Source organism: Platichthys flesus, chromosome 21, assembly GCF_949316205.1.
Source record: "Platichthys flesus chromosome 21, fPlaFle2.1, whole genome shotgun sequence".
NCBI lineage: Eukaryota > Metazoa > Chordata > Actinopteri > Pleuronectiformes > Pleuronectidae > Platichthys > Platichthys flesus.
Genome location: NC_084965.1, coordinates 13,867,655 through 13,887,145, shown reverse-complemented (window position 1 = coordinate 13,887,145; position 19,491 = coordinate 13,867,655). Strand labels below are relative to the sequence as shown.

At 43.4% G+C, this 19,491-nt stretch overlaps 2 protein-coding genes across 2 annotated transcripts in view; both read right to left on the bottom strand.

The window, feature by feature from the left end:
• Positions 1-233: 233 nt before the first annotated feature.
• cry-dash (cryptochrome DASH) lies at positions 234-6,292 on the bottom strand. Its single transcript, XM_062379814.1, has 14 exons — positions 6,102-6,292; positions 4,966-5,138; positions 4,537-4,630; positions 4,319-4,449; positions 3,642-3,790; positions 3,116-3,204; positions 2,946-3,019; positions 2,344-2,433; positions 2,084-2,163; positions 1,941-2,000; positions 1,660-1,817; positions 1,390-1,509; positions 1,094-1,270; positions 234-757 (listed from the first exon to the last, which is right to left on the bottom strand). The coding sequence occupies exons 1-14, from the start codon at positions 6,156-6,158 to the stop codon at positions 650-652; spliced, it is 1,560 nt and encodes a 519-aa protein (XP_062235798.1). The 5' UTR covers positions 6,159-6,292; the 3' UTR covers positions 234-649.
• A 973-nt stretch (positions 6,293-7,265) lies between these two features.
• The window catches only part of map3k22 (mitogen-activated protein kinase kinase kinase 22), a 37,644-nt gene continuing 25,418 nt past the window's right edge, over positions 7,266-19,491 (bottom strand). Inside the window, exons 11-18 of the mRNA XM_062379525.1 lie at positions 18,763-18,824; positions 16,630-16,701; positions 15,892-16,059; positions 14,304-14,452; positions 14,034-14,165; positions 12,894-13,023; positions 10,883-11,060; positions 7,266-10,398 (exon numbers count right to left, since the gene is read on the bottom strand). Of these exons, the coding sequence (XP_062235509.1) occupies positions 10,170-10,398; positions 10,883-11,060; positions 12,894-13,023; positions 14,034-14,165; positions 14,304-14,452; positions 15,892-16,059; positions 16,630-16,701; positions 18,763-18,824 (1,120 nt within the window). The 3' untranslated portion in view covers positions 7,266-10,169. The remainder of the gene's footprint in view (positions 10,399-10,882; positions 11,061-12,893; positions 13,024-14,033; positions 14,166-14,303; positions 14,453-15,891; positions 16,060-16,629; positions 16,702-18,762; positions 18,825-19,491) is intronic.

Here is a 19,491-nt window from a genome sequence, read left to right as displayed (position 1 = left end):
AGGAGATGGGACTTGTAACTTTGTTTTTAAGGTTTCTAACAGAGCTCTTCGACTAGATCACACCCCCACCTCAACAGCGTTATCAGACGAGTGGAAACTCACTGAAATGTACGATAATACAGTAAAAGTGTGTCGGCAAATCAGAAACTTGTCTAGATTTTAAATTCCATTCCAATCTTGTCAGGGAGATTTTTTTTATTATATTGCGAAATAAAACCGCATGACAAGATCGCTCATTTGTACGTGTTGTATTTATTGTTAAAATCCAAACAAAGTAACATGTTCAAGTGTGAAAAACATGCAGTCGAGGAAAAAAAGAATCGGCATAAAACAGGATATGGGTAATTTTATCTGATCCACTGCAAAAAAAAACAAAAAACCGAGCAGAGCGTGATTTTCCCTGCTGTTGCAACACAACAGGAAACAAAACGTCACATTTTTGTGAGGAAGCAAGAACATAAATATAAAACAGTTGAGTTCAGTTTGGCAAATATATAAAGAGGAACATTCATTTCCTGAAATCCTCATGATAACTCCCCCCCTCAACAGTGTGCAAAATTTACAGCAACAGTCCAGGTAAGCATCAATGGGACTTCCATCAACCCCCTAGCAGCATCCACGTGTTCGGTAGTGTTTACTTTTTGGCTCATCACAGGTTCTTGCTTCGGGAGAAATAGAAATCTATGCCCCTGTCCTGATGCTGTTTGGGGGTGTGAGACGGGCCTTTCTTTCCTCTCGGTGAAGGCCTTGTGGCTCCCTGAAAGAAAAATAAATGTTATCTTATTGTAAAGATTTATAAAACAATAGAGACATAAGAAACCTGGCTTAATATGCATTATGTTTCAAAGGCATTTCAGTTTTTTTTGTATGTGGTAGTGAAGTAAAAAAGTTCAATGTCCAACTCTAAACTGTGGTAGAGTGGAAGAGTAATCCAACTTATAATAGAGATACTCTTGTAAAGTAAAAGTATGTCATAATTTGTACTTAATGTATTGGACTAAATGTATTAAAATCATATTCCTGCAAGTAAAAGAAGCTGCAGCCGCAATAGCACCCCATCATACTACCCACTTCCCTTTTCTCCAACACCCACCGATTTCTTGTTAACGTGTCTGCTCCATTCAGGCGCCATGACGATGGGAGTGGGGTAGGTGTCATCGAGGGTCACGTGAGCATGTGACAATGAGGCGGGGCTGAGGGTCCAGGGCGCGTGCACGTCAGATCCCCTGATCCCCTGCAACTCCGGAACCCACTGGCGGACGTAGTCGCCCTGAGGCAGACGCACACGGATCAGCAGTTTAGTTAATCTCAGACATGGTGTAATGCAAACAATGTCAAAAGAGTTTAAAGCAAATCAAATAATCATTCAACGATTCCTCCGAGACTTACATCATTGTCATAGTCGAGGCCTTGTTTGATCATGTTAAACTTCCTGTTCTCTCGGGGGTCATTTCCAATACCAGCGCTGTACAGCCAGTTGCCATAGTTACTGCAGGGATCATGGTCAATCTATAGAGGACGGTTTAAAATGACAAAGCATTTTTTCATACACAAAAACAAAAAGGGACTGAAATGTGTCACAACAAAACAATAATCAAACCAAATATGAAATTGTTAATAAAATACATCTTCAGTTAAAACCTGGATTACACTACTAACCAGAAGATATTCAAACCACTCGGCTCCCATCCTCCAGTCCAGTCCCAGGTCCTTTGTGAGGAAGCTGGCAACATTTTGTCGCCCCCTGTTGGACATGAAACCTGTCATGGCCAACTCTCTCATGTTGGCATCCACGAAGGGCACTCCTGTGTTTCCCTCTGTGAAGTGAAAATAAAATCAGCTACTTAAACATACAGTGCTATTCATACATTACTAAAACCAACTGAGTGTTTTAATACTAAATATTCTATGATCAAAGATGAGGAAAAAACAGCACAAACCTTTCCACGCATTGAAAAGCTTCATGTCTTTTTTCCACGGCACAATTTTGTCTTGAAGTCCTGAGGTAAAAATAACAATACCAGCTTTACATTCACTTATTGTGCATAAATCAAAACAAGCTGAGAACTTCAGCTGACGTTACCTTTGATCTGAAACAGTCGGTTTCCGTACTTGACGCCCACAAACTTGAAGTAATCTCTCCACAGAAGCTCAAAAATCACCCTGCAAGGCGACAGTGAAGACAAGTTATTATTTGTATCTCAGCAGCAGAGTTGTTATTTACATTGAAAACTGTTTTGACTTATTTTAGCTTCATATCATTAACTGCAGAGACAGCACCAGAACAAACTTGAACATGTTCAGTTGAGTTATTATTATCATACTGTAGTCCTTCAGACTCACCAGTATGTGCTCTGATTGGCTGTCCGCTCCGTCTCATACTGCTTGATCTGATGATAAATATATCTGGGTGAAAGGCAACCTATCGCCAGCCTGCAGAATACCAGAGGAGCATCATTAGAAATGCAGTGTATTGTATATTTACAAAAAACAGGCTATTTGTATAGGGATGAAGGGGTCATGCCCCATCCCCAAGAAAGAGTGTGCTACATGTTGCAGGTAGAGAATTTGTGTAAGCAGGTGATAATTAGATAGTTAATGCTGCTCACTAATTCTTGGGAGGTTGAAGCCGCCTGCTCCTGTGAGATTTGCAACAACCAACATGCATACACTTCTGTACTGCAGGGGTGTCTCCCCCACACCCTCACACATCAGCTCCAATAGTTAATCATCTGGAGCTATACCCTCCCAAGTTATATTCACAGCAAGTTTGATGAAAATCTGTCCGTGTGGTGATTATTTATTATGTGCACTGCAACAAAGATGTTGGAGGTTTGCAGAGCGTTTATGGGCGACCATCCCCCCTGATCATATCATACAAATTGCCTGCAGTTAAAAAGAAGATCGGCATTAAGCTGTAGAGGAAATGAACCGGCAACACTCACCAAGGAGCAAATTTAGTGGAGTAGTCCACACCGATCAAGCCATTACGAGTCTCCTTATAAGTTGCAACTGCATCCTACACAACAGGCAACAATTATTTTATTCATTACAACTACACACCAGATAATACACCAGCATAGGAGTTTTATTTTATTTTAATGAAGGTACTCACAGTGTCCCAGAAATAGTGCTTGAGTCTGGCCAGAGCCTGACTCTCACCACCACTACAGGGGAAAGCTGAGCGAGGATCAGTCAGAGGCTCTATGGGAATAAGATGGAACAGCATTTCAGTATCGGATTGCTTCATTCATGTAAAACGCTCCCTGGCGTACATTAAGACACACAGGATCATAAAAGCTTAATCGTGTAGGAAGAAATCGAGGGGAGTCCACTCGCCAGCACTTAATGAGGACATTTGTCCTCAGCAGGTTTCCTATCGAATCTTGAAAATTGCAGTATGGATTGACTTTATAGAGGCACTGCATAAATTGAAGAAACTATTTATTTCCAGCAGCCTGTTTAGCCATCTGTACAAACATCAATTTAATAAGCATATAAAGAAAATGTGTATGACTTTGAGCTGGTTTGATTATTTCAGCAATTTCCCTGTAAATGAAGACACAAAGGGACACTCCAAGAGACACACTGTTTGATTCAAACTATTTGTATTGAGCATAAGAAGACGTTTGGATGTTCACCTGTCTGCTGCAGGTCCTGTGCTGTGGGTATGGCTCCTTCATCCAGCCCTGGAGGAAGAGGCTTCAACTGCTCCGGGGCTGGAAACAGAGGTCTCACTCTGCTCCGAGCCTCCACTGCCTTCCTGAACTCGGTGTACACATCAGGCAGCCTGACACACCAGGAGGAAAGGTAAGAAGACCGCACCAGCACCAGGAGCGCTTGGGTCTCCAGGCAAAAGGAACCTGGGGGGCTCTACATTGGAAACAACCCTAATCCCATGATACCAAACCCAGTGTTTACCTTTACATATCTGGTGGTCTGCCGCATTCTAATTTAACAACATAAGAGAATTCGAACTCTGTGTTTCGCTTCGTTGCTGCATAATAGAGCTGTTTTCACACACACCATAAAGTTGTTACCGCCCATGGCACGCAGACAGTCAGACTTCATAGTTTCGGCTGCAGTTGTGTGTAAACGTATTTGTGCACGTACACTTACATAAACAACTGTTCTCAGGGGCCCCCCTATCAGCTCAAGGCCCCAGGATATTACCTGCTTTGCCAACCCTGTAGCAACGCCCCTGCCCAGCATGATAGTTTAACCATTTATAAAATGTACTTTCCTCAATTTCCTCTCCATTTCAAGAAAAGGCAGCAGAAGCTGAATGTTCTCTATCACAAGCAATGTCCTCTCTCACCTTGACATTTGGTGAAAAGGAAGATCATCTCTGTGGTGCAGCGTTGACCCCCAGCAGGTGTGAACCGTGACCTTCATCTGTGCACAGACGTCCTTCACCTTCTTCTCCACATTCAGCTCTTCTGAAGTTACCTGGGGTGTGGGGCAAATGAAGTAGAAAGGACGTGAAATAAAGTCGGGATTATCAACGCCAATAAGTGAGAGACGTGTTAAAACTACCTCTTCATGGAAGGCCACAGTGCTGACAGAGCCCAGATGCTTGATGAGCTCAGCAACCACATCCTCTGGTTTACCCCGTCTCACTACCAGGTTGCTGTTTGTGTGAGTGGGAAAAAATTAAATAAACACAGACACGTAAGCCCCATTTCACACCATGCCAGGCAAGCTGCATCCTGGGTTGAGAGCTAGCCCTATATTGACCGGAATTTTTTCTTGCAGCTTGGAACAGACTGTGCAGCAGCCATATTATTTTAAACATAACGTCCTATAAGCACAGGTGCATCCTGGTCCTGTTATTTCTGTATCAATAAAACAGACAGTTGAGGAGGTCTACACTAAATGTGTGTGTATGATTATTAATCATTCAAATCCGAATTTTAAACACAATAAGTTAAGAGGCTTTCAGTCGGTGGATGACAGATTAATTACCTGCCCTTGTTGAGCAGCGTATTTCTCAGGTCTTTGATGCTTTCAAGTAAGAAGCGCAGGCGGAAAGGCCCGGTCTTGGGCAGGTTGTAGTTGTGTGTTCCCACATAGTGTCTGGGGTCGAAGCAGTAGAGCGGGACAATGTTCTCGGCATTCCTTTGAGCCCAGTGGAAAAGCTGCATGATCAAAGTGACAGAAAACACACAATGCAAATCAGTTTTTAGACTCAAGATGTAAAGTGCTCTGACCGTTTTAACAAATGATGTTTGATGGTTCAGGAACACTTAAAGTAAGGAAGTTACAGCTGGGACATATGGCCAAAAGGGATATGAAATTAGAAATGTTCTCATCGGCCTTTATTGAAAGTAATCACAGCCAATTTCATGTTATTATTTTAAATTGAAAGACTTAGTTTTGCTCCAGAGTGAGAGTTTAAACACTTTAAACAGTAGTAGTGTGTATCTGAAATACATTTAGAAAAAGAAAACAATAACCTAATGGACCATTTCCAAGCGGTTCAACTCCCAAATAATGCACAAATACGTAATTGAATAAACGAATAAATAAATAAAATAACATGAAATAATAAAGTAAGTTGAAAATAATGCATTAGGACAATGTTAAGATAGTCAAGTTATCACAATGTACAACAATCTGAGAGAGATATTGATTCTTTGGAGTATTACATAGTTTATTTTGAAAAATGTTTCCCGGAAGTGGTGCATGCTTTGGTCACCATTACGGCTCACAGAAGAGTTGATGACGTTAAATAAAACTGTTAAGCACAATTTAACATGGTGAACAAAAGACAGAGCAGCACATTTTACATTTTATGTTTTTAAGACAAATTTAAGTATTCTGATCATTCAAGTCGGGTGCTTTTATTCCAAAAGAGCCTAACCGGATGCCACCTTGTTCTTGATGCTAACAAAACAAAATGGCTAAAAGCTAAACAGAATATTTACTATAAAACTCGCTTTAAACGTTTAAACGATGTGAACAGAGCAAGTTAAGACACATGGTCAGCAGCTGCTTTCACCCACGAGTCAACTGGTTGATATTCTTCTTATTAAATGACCTTAAATAACGTGGGACGTGATGAATTTATGATCAGACTCGTTACAGAATCTCGCTTCTACCTCGTTGTCGTGGAGCCTCAGGTCGTTTCTCAGCAGACAGACGATGGTGCGCGACATCACGACACTTAATGTTGTACTGGTGAACCACGGACGAGCCTCTACGTGTCACAGGGTCGAGTCCTCCCCTGCCTGTGTGTGTGTGTGTGTCTGTGGCTCCGTCACAGTCTCGATGTTACCAAACGTCAGGTTTTGTAACGTGGTTCTCAAACAGCTGTGAGCGCGTGCGTGTGTAAATAACTTCACATGCTGTTGGTCTTTAATGATTTGAAACTGTGTTACAAGTTGTTTACTTATTTTCTTTTTCTGTATATTTGCTATTTATTTCATTTTCCAATGTTTATTTAACTTTAATTGTCTATCCACCACGTATAGAATAAACACTTTGGATACAACATCTCATTCAGTTCTTTCTTTCTTTCTTTTTTATACTTAAGCTTTTATTGATATTTTCAAATTGTGTTATAGAATAAACACCATTTTTGACCCAACATCTCATTCAATTCTTTCTTTCTTTCATACCTTTTATTAGTCGCTGACCAATAATGACAAGAGCCATAAATTCAAAAAACAATAGAAAACTCTTAATCACCTACAAGTCTACAACAAGTTAATGAATCTGTATTGAAACCCAAAGAGAGGACCAAGTTTTATATAATTTAGTTAAGTTTAAGTAAAAGATGGTTTAAGTAAAACTTCAAAGTATTTAGTTTTCTTTTGTGTGGAGAAATATGTAGAAAACTAGCATTAAAGCAACACTATGTAACTTTTACCACAAAACAGCGCCCACTGCAGCCACATGTGGTCATTGATTCTGTTGAGTTCCGTGTCCGATCAAATATTTGGTTTCCATATAGAAAAACAAAGTCTATCAATCCGAGCTCTGATTTCTTAGTCTTAAGAGTTTTAATAGCCTACATTTGGTTTCTTTCGATTATTTTATTATTAGCAGAAGATCAGTACTAAATTTACAATGTTACAGATTCCGTTCGCTAATTGTTTGCATAATCATGTAGACAAACAAACAAACGGACAGATGTGAAACATAACATGATGGGCAGAGGTAATAATGATAATGATGAACATGAATTCACTTGATTTCACTTTTCAAAAACATGATGTAGTGACATTTTATCACAAGACAACAAAATAAACCCACACAGGAAATAGTCTTAGACCTTTGATTTATTAAGTTAAATGTACAAAAGATCACTGACATGATACATTTCATGTTTTAAGGCTTCGTCATTAAGACAAAACAGACTGTCCCAATCGAAAGCCTCCCAGCCTCGTCCTACTGCCGACCAGCTCTCAAAGAGACAACCATACATCCTCCTGTCTAAATCACAGTACAGTCTACTGTATAACGTAGCTATTTCATCAAATAGATTTGTATATAATGTAAAAGAAAATTTCATACAAAAGTGCGGAACAATATGTATTTACAGGTATAATCTTTTTTTTTTTTTTTTTTCTCCATATAAAAGTCTTGTGTGTGCTCTCTCTACTGAACGACTGCTCGTCTTATTAAGAAGCTTCCCGCTTTGGCAGTGAACATTTGTGTTTACAAGCAGATTCAGATAAGGCACTGGCAAAGGCTAAGAAAAAAAAAAAAAAAAGGTTTGATCATTCTTTTTTTAAGTGCCACTGTTATCACAGCAAGTCACTAAATTCCAACATCAGCTCCCCCTCCCCCAGGTAGTTTCATCTCATCTCCACTTTAAAGAATACAGCATTTAGATCTTGTCTTTCCATCTCCACTTACATTATGCGTCATCTCAGATGGCAAGACACCGTTCAGACCTGGTATTAACGTCCATCCTGATCCATCCTCACTGAGGCCTGACAGCCGATCACTCTGTCCACACACACGGGTGTTCTGGGATCCATGTGGTCTTTTTGCTGCGTGAACACAAATGTGTCCTGGTCCCGGATGCCTACTCTGCTGACGTCCTCCGACCCGTCACAGTTTCCCGATGAACTAGAATAGCCCTCATGAGATCACATGCCTTCCTCATGGCCCAACAGTACCCTCAAATTCAATAAAGCTGCACCAACTTTCACACACTAGTAGAAATCAGTCGCCCCAATGTCTTTTTTTTTCCTTATTTTCCTGGGAAATTGGTGACCCTAACCCTAACCCTAAAAAAATATATAATTTTGCATTGTCATACGAAGTGCCAAAAAAACTTGGTTCTACCACAATATTTAAAGGTTTGTGATCAATACCATCTTTATCCACCGGGTTTTTTGGTCGTTTTTTGTGTAATGCTGCCAAATAACAAAACAAATGCTGATGAGAACATAACCTCTTTGGTGAAGGTAATCCAACACTTCTCCGTCTCCATACGATTTAACACTGACCACCACGTAATGACCAATACTGTTTTAGAAAAGTTAACTATTTTTTCTTCATAATAGATCTGTGCGCAACTCTTTATTTCATTCAGCCCCTCCCGACTCCGCTTTCTCTCTCTGCTCTCGCTCACACCAGCACAGACACAAACACACAGACATTGTCGGTTAGACATGTCTGTGAACTCAAACTGGGTAAAAACAACATAATTTGGTCTTCACGAACAGAAAGGGAGTAGGGGATTATTTGCATATAGAGAGTCTGATCACAAGAGGCACATGCAGGACACATTTGAATAAAACAGGTGAACAGAAGAACTTCTTCGTCTTGTGACCGGATCTGACAGAGCGAAAGTCATTACCAGGTCTAAACTCATTAACCGACTCATTCAGATAACATGACGAGCAAAGTAAAGGCATGGAGGTGACTGGATTCATATCGACACTACGACAATACAGAAAGAAAAAGAAAACTGTATATGAGAACCTTCCTTCATGCTGAATTCATGATCTTTCTTCTTTGTAGAAACACAATGCGATGTCGATGTGTCAGATTTTGGTCTGTGCAGTCTACTTTGCACAAAGCTGCCATAACGTAGAAAAGGCTATCGGGCTCTGAGGTGACAGAGGGATCCGTCGTGACTAACACTGCACACAAACTCACGGAAAAGCTTCCGTCTCTGCAACATTTCTTTGGCCACGTCTGAATGGAACAAGGCTCGCTGCATGGGACGCCGGAATGGATGTCACAGAGTGTTGGTATTGCTTAGCACACATTTGCACATTAAGCAAAAGTTTGGTTCTTTCTTCTCTTCATCAGAACAAACTACACAACTTTCTTTTTATTAAGTCATATGAAAATGCATGAAATAGAAAAATATCTCCTCGGTTGATTATCTTCCATTTGGGGAAACGTCTCAATGCATGATATCAAAAGTGCAACGTGGACTGTCCTTCTGCGTGGGGCCGTGAGTGCTATGAAAATAGGGCGATGTGAACCTCTAAGATGTTAAAAAAAGACATTCTTACTTACAAACTCTTATTGTAAGGCGTTGACGAGAATATGTTTATATTCTTTGTTTTTAGGCGACCACCCTCATAGAATAGAAAACTCTTCTGCTAGGATGACTTTGTATGTGTCATATAAAAATATTTTTACCATCCTGGTTTCCCTCACAGCTAACTTAAGACTGGTGAGTAACTTACAGTACTATCAGATGTGACCAGTGTCACCAGTAAGTCACGGTTACGTAGTTCCTGGCCGATCCTGGACACTGTTCTGCAGCAGTAGAGTGTGAAGACCCAGAAAGTGTGAGACATCGCTTCTCTCTCTAACTCAGGTCCCTTTTCCTGCTCTTGATAAAGGACAGCAGTCTCTGCAGCTCGTGAGACTGCTAAGTGCTTTCTTGTCAGTCCCGTCCTGAGGGACCTCGCTGCGATGCCTCGGAGGACTCTGGAGGTCTGACAGCAGTCAACCTGGCCTCTCGCTGAATAATCCGGGGTTGAGCTAGTTGGTGAAAAATGCAGGGGTCCCGACAAGGCAGACACTGGTGATGGACCACAGGGCAGGAGGTTGGAGTGGTGCTGAGCCCTGGAGCCCGGTGACAGGGTGGGAGGGGGCGCCCTGGGGACGGGGCGGGCCGGGCCGGAGAGGAGGGGAGGCATCAGGGCCGCGGAGGCCTCGCAGGCCGGGGAGGGGATGGGGGTCTGCAGGCCTCAGAAGCAGCCCTGGACGAACGGGTGGCTGAGGAGGACATCCGCAGTGGGCCGCCACTTCTCCTCCACAAACACCTGCCGCAGGTAGTCCCTGCAAGCGTCCGACACGCTGTCAGGAAGCACGGGCTTTGTAGGCTGGGTGGCGATCTTAAAAATGGCTGCCATGGCCTCATATTCAGCCCAAGGAGGTTTCTGGGTCAGCATTTCCACGACCGTGCAGGCAACACTCCTACAGACAAAAGAAACATCCAGCAGAGTCGGTTAAATGTCAGAACATCTTATAAATATCAAACAGACATCAAATATTAGTTTCCATGGATTATAATAATATCTGTGAAATTCTTTGTAAAAACTGAAATAAATAATCTAATCTTTATAAATACAAATATTACATTCACGTGTCCCTTTATAGATGTAGCATTCCAATAAAGTGCCAACAATCCACACTTCTTTATCGGTTGAAATGTACTAAAAATAATAACATATGCTATTTCTTTTAGATTTACACTTTATTTTACTGTGGTTCATTTTGATTTGTTCACCTCTGCCCTGTATTGACATTTAAAGATATTTGCTCACATAAAAACCTCCACCACTGTTCCCACTGAGTTTATCGCTTTGCCACCCAAAAGTAGAAATACTTTTACTGTGTATTTTCTCAGCCTCAACAGTCTAACGTCCCCTTCGGGCCTCGTCACAGTTCCATTCCTCACCATACATCAGCTTTCCGGCCGTACCCCTCCCCGTTGATGACTTCCGGGCTCATCCAGTAGGGGGTGCCAGTGACGGACTTGATCCCTGTACCAGACATGCAGATGGTCTGGATGCGTTTGCTGGCTCCAAAGTCTCCCAGCTTCACGTTCCCCGTGGAGTCTCTCAGGATGTTAGCACCTGGTGGTACGACACAAAGTTCCGCTCAGAGTTATTGAAGAGTCTCCCGAGTGCCGTCAATATCCTTTAAGGGTTACCCTGACGGTTCGGAGGTTCTATAAATGAAGCCGGCCATTACGGTGTGGTTAGAAAGAGCCCGTGCCAGCACTTTAACTGACAGATGGAGGAGAGTTAACTTTTCCTATGGTTCGACAAGTGTGGGCGGACGGAACTCTGGGAGACTAATTTTTAAAACGCTAAATTACACCTTTTAGAAAACTTCATGTAAGCACTCCACTGACTCAACTCTACAAACACCGAAGTTTATCTTTCTTTCACTTTTCCCTCTGATTTACACCAAGTGGCAAATAAAAAAACGCTGAATAAACAGTTTGCTCTGCACTGATCAAAGCCCAAACTTTCTCCTGCCTCCCTCCTCGGTAGTTTTCCAACACGGAGCTGCGTCTTTCCCATTTCCTGCAGACGCTGTTTGATCAGTGACTAAGTTCCGCCGCTCACTCTACACTCCGTGCAGGACAGAGGGGTGACGAGAGGAGATCGAGATGAAACAAAAAAGGCTGCAGCCCTCCACTCTTCACTTCTTCAAATCACATGTTTCCACTAGCTGTTCATTTGTTGTGAGAATGGGAGACTTTCTAATAAATCATGTGAACTTTGGCTCTCGGATCGTTTCATTCACAGACACTTTACAGTCTAACGTCGCGGCTGAGATGCCAAGCTCTCTAACCACATGTGCTGACAGTTCTTTCACTCCATACGGAGCAGCTCTTGTGAGGTGAGAAGAGCACACAACACATATTAAACACGAAGAGCAATTGTAAGAGACAGATGATCCCACCCACGAATAAGCCCACAGAGTCCTGTGAGATCTGCTGTACTTTTTCCCCACCAGTCAGTCAGTATATTTCCCTCCTGTAGGCCGTGGCTGAGCGAAGTGGTGACTCCCAGACTAAAGCCTTTCCATCCGCTGATTGACATTTTTAGACCGGTTGGTTTCACCAGCACGAAGCCTAAAATACCTCAAAGGGAAGTTCAAAATAGCACCTTTTTTTTTTCAGATTGACTGTAGATGATGAGAACCCAAATGAGGAAATGTCACAGAGAGTTAAATAAATGAACCTGTAGTTTTCTCAGAACTGGTCATTGCAATATATAGCATTGAGTCGTCTCATTTCCTGTTGTGTGGGTTTGTGTTGGTTACAAATCAGATGTTATTAACATGCGTCCTGAGAGATTTGGGTCAAGTCCGTCTGCTACTCCGTGCATTCAAATGTGTCCCTGAATGTGTCTCCTGCGACCACTGGTGATCGGATCTCCCTTCCTTGCTCTACATGCAAATAATCATGTGCGTCATTTGTGTTCACGAACACTAAATGAAGATGTTGATGATAATATTTGAGTCGGCTTCAGCTAAGGAATGAGAGAAAGAGAGTGGAGTCAGGACAGTGCTGCAGATCTGCTCATACTGTGTCCCCATGCGCCCCAGACCACCTCCTATTGTGGTCTGAGTGATCGCGTCTCAGGAGGGAGCTGGGTGCGTTCAGTCCAGAACTTAGAACTTGTGATCAGACCACTAAGGACGGATATTAATGGTCTTAATGGTGGACAGATGTGGTCAGGGAAGAACCCATTACATTTTAGTGTGGCTCTGGATCAGGGGGTAGATCCAGGAATATTCTTTCACTCTCTTTAACATTATGAGATCGATTCCTCAGAGAATTATTCATGGTTTCTTGATGAAAAAAAAAATAATCTGCCGGATCTGGTGAATCTAAATGTGGTTTCAGAAGGGCCTTGGTGGGGGAATGTTCTCTACCTTCTCGTTTCACTCACCTTTAATGTCTCTGTGTACAATCATGTTGCTGTGCAGGTAGGAGACTCCTTGGAGGATCTGTCGGGTGTATCTCCTCGTCACCTTCTCCGTCAGTGCCCCATAGGCTTTAAGTTGGTCCTTTATTGAGCCCTGAGGAGACAGAGAGAGAAACAGAAAGTCAGTGAGAGTCTGAGTAGAACTCAGGAAGGTTAAGAAAAGCTTTACTATCTTTACATTGGCTCTATTGTCAGTTTGTGTTTGAGCTCTGTGAGCGATGGAAGAGAAGCGGTTCTGGTGTGATTCTTAGGAAAATGTGGTTGTTCCAGCTGAGACTGATTTATTTTGGTTCATTTGGGAAAAGACGCCTCTGAGCCAAGTTTTAAGTAAAAACAGAGAGAATATAAACACAAAACGCGCTGAAACAAACTCGCTCGATTCTTAGGCCAAACACCTTCAGCGTCCTGCATTTCTTTACATTTCCTGTTTTCATTTCCTCGCGAGGAAAATGACCTGATCCACCAACACCTGTGACGCACTTTTGGACATGAGCAGCGAAGAAAAAAAAAGAAAAGCTCCCTCTTCAGTTTCAGCTGTCAACAAGACACCTCAACATCTCTGCTTGCACCCCCCCTCCCTCAGGCCTCTAAAGTGTTATCGGCTGGCCACAGCGGTGCAGCAGTGCTCGCACACACAAACTCTTGGCTTTGTCACCTCCCCTCTCGCTCCTGCCAGGACTTGAGTGAAAACATAAACATTTCCAATTTCCAGACAATGTGTGACTAAGACAGTCAATGCCCCTCAGAAAAAAAAAAATACAGCCTAGTAAATATTAAAAACAGGCTGCGGGTCCACAGGCGACAGCAGCTCATTAAGGCGCTCATTTAGTGAGAAAATGATCTCATAAAATGAGCAGTTCTGCTGACATCCACCACTGAGGTGTTTGTTGACAGCTGGTGACATTTCAGAATTGGTTTTGAGCAGATGTGGCTGGTATGGGTTTGATTTGATGTTTGTCTTGAAATGTCTGTGCACCTATCTCCACAAACAGAACGGCTACAAAAAAACATGTGACATTTGCCGACTTTTACACGTTATTGTAGCTCGATCAAACTCTCCACAAGACAATGTGACTTTAATACATTTAACAGTAGAATACGCACCCCGGGCATAAACTCGACAAATATGGTGAGTTTTCTCTGCTCCAGGTCCCGAAGACAACCATAGTACTGAACAATCCTCTCATGGTGCAGATTCTTCAGCAACTGAATCTCACACTCCAGAGCATTCACCTCCTGCAGAGAGGAGGAGACACAGGAACAAGTGTTTGAATCTAGAAAATCGGACTTCAACTTTAATCTGAACCTCGTCTTATGTCCTTAAATACAAGCAGAGTGTCAGTTCTTCCAGATGTGAGCGGTTCTCTCTCTCACCTTGCTGGTTTCCCGACAGTCCGGATCAAACGGCACCTGCTTGGCGGCGAGCTCGTGTCCTGCGTCGGCGTCGTAGCAGAGGTAGACCTCCCCGAACGCCCCGCGGCCCAGCAGCTTTCCTTGTCGCCAGTTGACTGGCGCCCGTGGTGCTGCAGACACAAAACACCACATGATGAAATCAAGCAGTAATTATTTGTCTTGCTAAGCTCCCTCTGAAGCATGCGTCCAAATCCGCCACAAGACCCAGATTGTAACGCACACAGCAACTTCACCGCGACCAGACGTCAAATCTGTGCAGGGGCGTTAAATAATTCCCACCGCAGACCCTCTCTCAGAGTGGGAAACCCCAGATAAATGAGTCAAACCACGATCAGCCTGGAGAAAAGTTGTCAAACCCCAGAAAGGATCGTCTGAGCAACTCTCATCTTCACAGGCCCAGACTCTGAGTCTGTGTCCTGGTATTAACAGGATTCTCTGTGGCTGCCGGGTTAGACGGTTTCGATCGTGTGTGTGTGTGGGTGAGAAGGACACTGAACTGACACTTTCTTTCTTTTCATGACAGAGACAGTTTTTTGGCAAACGGCAGCCGTACGTTGAAGGAGCACAGATGTGAAGAGTGCGTGTGTGACACAGCTCATTCTGGATGAAAAGAGGGGGATTCTGTCTGGTACGACATACAGTACTAATGAGCATTCTGCTCCCTCTTACGTATTCTATGTCTACTAAACCACTAAAGCATGTTTGACAGAGTGTTTACTGGAAATCCTTGTTTTGGTTTGACCCATTCTGACATAAAACGTTCAAAACTCCAGTTTGACTTGTTCAAATAACAACTCCCCTCTCACCGCTCTTTTCACTGTCACTTTTCCTTATTCCCTGTCTGAGTGGTGTTGTGATGTGTTGCACATCTACTTTCTTAAAATTATTTTTTTCTTTATGCCCCTGGATGCTTAACAACTAATCATTTAAATGTTTATAGTATTACTACTTCTTTACTTTTGAACCCTCCTGCAGCAGCCGCAAGTTCGACTCTGACTCAGCCCTTTGCTTCACGTCTTCCCAACCTTTTCTCCACATTTCACTCTTCTGTCCTGTCATTAAAAGGTAAAATACCTAAAATAAAGCTTTAACAAAAAACAAGGAATAATCAAATAACTATTGTTGTCAGCCGGGTTCATCCCACGATTACATATCTGGTTGTCCAACTCAACTATTCTTTGCCAGGTTTCAGCCCCTACCACGTTTTGATAGATTTATTACTTCCAGGAGGGGAGTGTGTTACGAAACGCTGCACATGTTCATAAAAACATACTAATATATGCAAAAAGAAAACAGTTGGAATATGGTTGTAAATACACATAAACCATGAGTGCACTGCAGTAGAAACTCTAAACACCTCTGAACTGTTCCTCTCTGGGTTAAATGCTTCTGATTATCCACAGGAACCAGAAAAAATCAACAATGCTCCGCAACAAAAGGCCCAGAGACGTTTCTTCAAAAGTGTTTGTGTGTCTTAATTTCTCCTTCCCGCTCCTTCTCTTAAAATTCTCCTTCCCGTCCCTGTGTTTCAAAGGATAACTATACTCACACTTTGAGGCCGTACCGATCTGGCAGCCCTTGTCAGAGGGGCGGCCCAGCGAGCGCAGGTCGCTGTACTGCAGCGTACTGTCTCCGTTATAACTGCGTGTGCGACTGGAGGGAACCAGCTGGAAAAGGTTCTCCTGTGGCATGAAGCTCCGGGGAAGTGTCCTGCGACCTGGAAACACACACGTACAAAAAGAGGAGACACGTTCATGACTGCACGAGCACTGGCCACTGCATCTTTTGTCGTCCCTGTGATTTGTTTTCAACAGTTTTCTCCCAGTGGCTCTACAGGTGCTGTGCATTGACGGAGCTCTCGGCCAAGACACGGGGCCAGCTAGAGCCAGAGTGCCTCTCGCCAGTGCGTCCCACTTCCCCTCAGACAGGAAGCAGGGCGCTGTGTTTTTATACAAGTTTGGGTTCACCACAGGGAAACGTAAATCATTGCTAGCCAAGGTTAGCCTCTGAGTAAGCAATTACTAGCAGCTGCCTGAAACAGCAAGCCAGCACTTTGTGTACCACATCTACAGAGGGCGCGAAAGAGAAAGTCAAAGGGGTCAACGATATCAAAACATTATCTGGAAGTAGAATTTGAAGAGGAGGCCCCGAGAAGAATACAATCCTGTATTATGTATGCGAGGTTAAGAAAACCTGATGCGTGTGTGTCTGTGTTGCCCCTAGTTGAACCATAGCAACATATCAGTTTAATCTGTGTAACAGTGGTGTTGTTGTTGTGGTTTCTTACGGTCTCCGTAATCCTTGCTGCGATTTGGCAACTGGAACTGGCGAGGGAAAGTCCCCCCTTTCCCATGGCGACCTGGAGAGGGAGCAGTGAGGCAGAGCAGTCGGTTAGGGAAGCGAGCGAAGACTCAGCAGCTCACATCACAGCTGGGTTCTCTCAGTTTGTAGTCACTGTACTTCTCAGTGTACGGCCGTGTGTGTTGTTTTACAGACTCAATAATGCAGGATTGAGACGAGTGCTATGACAGAAGTAAATTCTTTCATGGCCCTGTCACATGGGGCAGACACTGAGTTGCTCTGGCTCATTCCAGCATGTCAAATCAAAGTCGGGTTCAGAGGCGGCGGTAGGGGAGACGGGGTTTCACACACTGAACAGAGCAGTTGCATCGCCTCAGCCCAGAGAGACACTGAAAACAGCTCATGTGCACGAGCTTAGCCTGAGCTCTCAACCCAGCGGAGCAGTAAGTAAAGGCAGGTGGGGAGCACTGCTGACGTAGGCCTGGGCTGACACTCTCTCCCTCACACACACTGAATGGAGAGCAGCGGAGCCACTTGCAATTGAAAACAGCTGTTCTGAGAGATGACTGCCCCCCGCTCGCGCTGTTTTTGTGGCCGTATCCCATGGACACGGGAGTTATTTTTTGTGTTTGGCAGAGCGGGATGGAGAGGAAAAATCTACTCATAGGGAATGGTAAACAAATACTGTAGCCCTCAGCAGGAAGGGCCACACAGCTCTACATCAGGGAGGGGAGAGCGTGTGTGTGTGTGTGTGTAGGCACATGCATGCTCAAGTGAGTCCTAGAGCACCAAGCTACCATACTCCCAGTCGGTGTAGCGCTCCCATTTCTTAATTTACAGCGTGGGGATGAAGCACGAGGAAGAGGAGTAAGAGCAGATTGGGAGAGCTGCTGCGGCTCCACTGTTCACCAGGATCAGTGTGGCGTTATCTGCCATCCTGCTCTATTTGATCTGGGTTCTGAAGGAAAAGGGGACAAACAGGGACCCCAGGGACGAGGAATAGACTAGCAGGGGGCATCGAGGGACGAGGGGATGGGGAGAGAGCGAGAGGGGGGGGATCATGATAAAAGAGAGGCAGGCAGAAATGTGCTAGGGACTGGAAGCAGACGAAGAGGAAGGAGAACAAGGGTGGGAGACACAAAAGATGAAAAAGAAGATGGGGAAAGTCGATAAAGAAGACGACGAGTGGAAGATGACACAGCCAAGTTATGATAATATCACACTCATCTTATTTCTTCATCAGATGTAAGAAGTATCTTTATTCTAAACGTACATACTGTAACTTTGCCCCAAAGAGCCTCTCAATCAAAACAATAACAAAAGACACAGTCGAGGACATTGTGAAGCAGCGTGAGCTCATCAGAGCTGTTGTCGATTATCGGTTACAATCTGCTTTGCGCAACTCGGGCACAAATCATGTGCACGGATGAGGTTATGTATTGAAGTTAAAGTAAAAGTCGTTATAGTAGTTAAAATGAATGTGTGTTTAGTCTGACAACAGCATAAAAGTAACAACTGTGCATTTGTGTTTCAAATTGTACAACGCAATCTCCCTCCAAGACACAAAAACATATTATGTGTAAGTGTGCTTGTGTTTACTATCACCCTCGTACTTTACTTTTGATTTTTGCGGAAGCCCAATACTGGCAAAAAGGAAAAGAAGAAAATACATGATATAGAATACAACAATTAAAATTCAGATATTAATAGTAATTCAGATTATTTAACTCAGCTTGTACTTTGATAAACCCGAATTATGACATTACATATTTTATATTATGTTACATATTTTATCTTTAAATATTAAGTATACAAGATAAAACTGTAAATTATCATCTCCCTCCTCATTAGTAATCTGTCAATGGAGAAACATTTTACGTAACCCTGCGCATTTTACGTTACCAGGCACTATAGGAACAGAGCTTTCCTTCTGTTTCTGAGGAACAGATTGCTCGGCTTTAATCACCACAGAACAAAAAAAGTAAGAACAGAAGAAAACTTTCTGAAAACGAGGAGGTTCTTTACACCTCCCTTTATCTTCTTATAGTGTTTGAAATGAGAACCAACACGACATTGAGGATTAAATGTTTAGAAGAACTGTGGATTTCTCTTTTCTTACCTTTGTATTCGTAGTTGAGGTTTAGGTAATTATTGTCACGGTTGTTCTGTGAGAACGGAGGGCTGAAATGACAGGAGAACAAGGGGGGGGGGGGGTACTGAATAAGATAAAGATAAGCTGAAAGTTGAGAAACTCGTTGCAGCAACAATGGGATAGTGAAAGTGAGGTTTGTGGTGCTGAATTACTGAACTTGCAGCGAAGCTTTAATTTTATGGTCCGAATGTTGCGATGTACATCTAACAGCCCCCCCACTCACCCTGGCCGTCTGTGTTCAGCCCTGCCCCGACGACCCAACCAGAGAGTGACGTCTCTGTGGAGCGCAGGGCGGCGTGGGGCCACGAGACCCTGGATAAGGGGCACGCATGCCCGCTCGCAGGGAAAAGTTCCATGCACTCGTTTCCTGCCATTGTTCTGCAGCCTGGAGCCCAGATAAGCCTCGTGCAGGTAGAGCTGCTTCCGTCCTACTCTCTCTCTCCCTCTCTCACTCAACCTCAGCCTTGCTCACTTTTCTTTTCCTTTTGTAAAATATTCTGTCTTTTCACTCTTCCACTTCACTCTCACTCTTTCACCACTTTTTTTTGTGACTCTATTAAGCATCTTCCTGCTTTCTCTTTCACATCTTCCACTCAGTCTCTGCTTCTCTCTCTCCCTCTCTCTCTCTCTCTCTCTCTCTCTTTCTCATGATAACGGAGGAATCCAGGCGTCCAGATAAGAATTTTGTCGCTATGG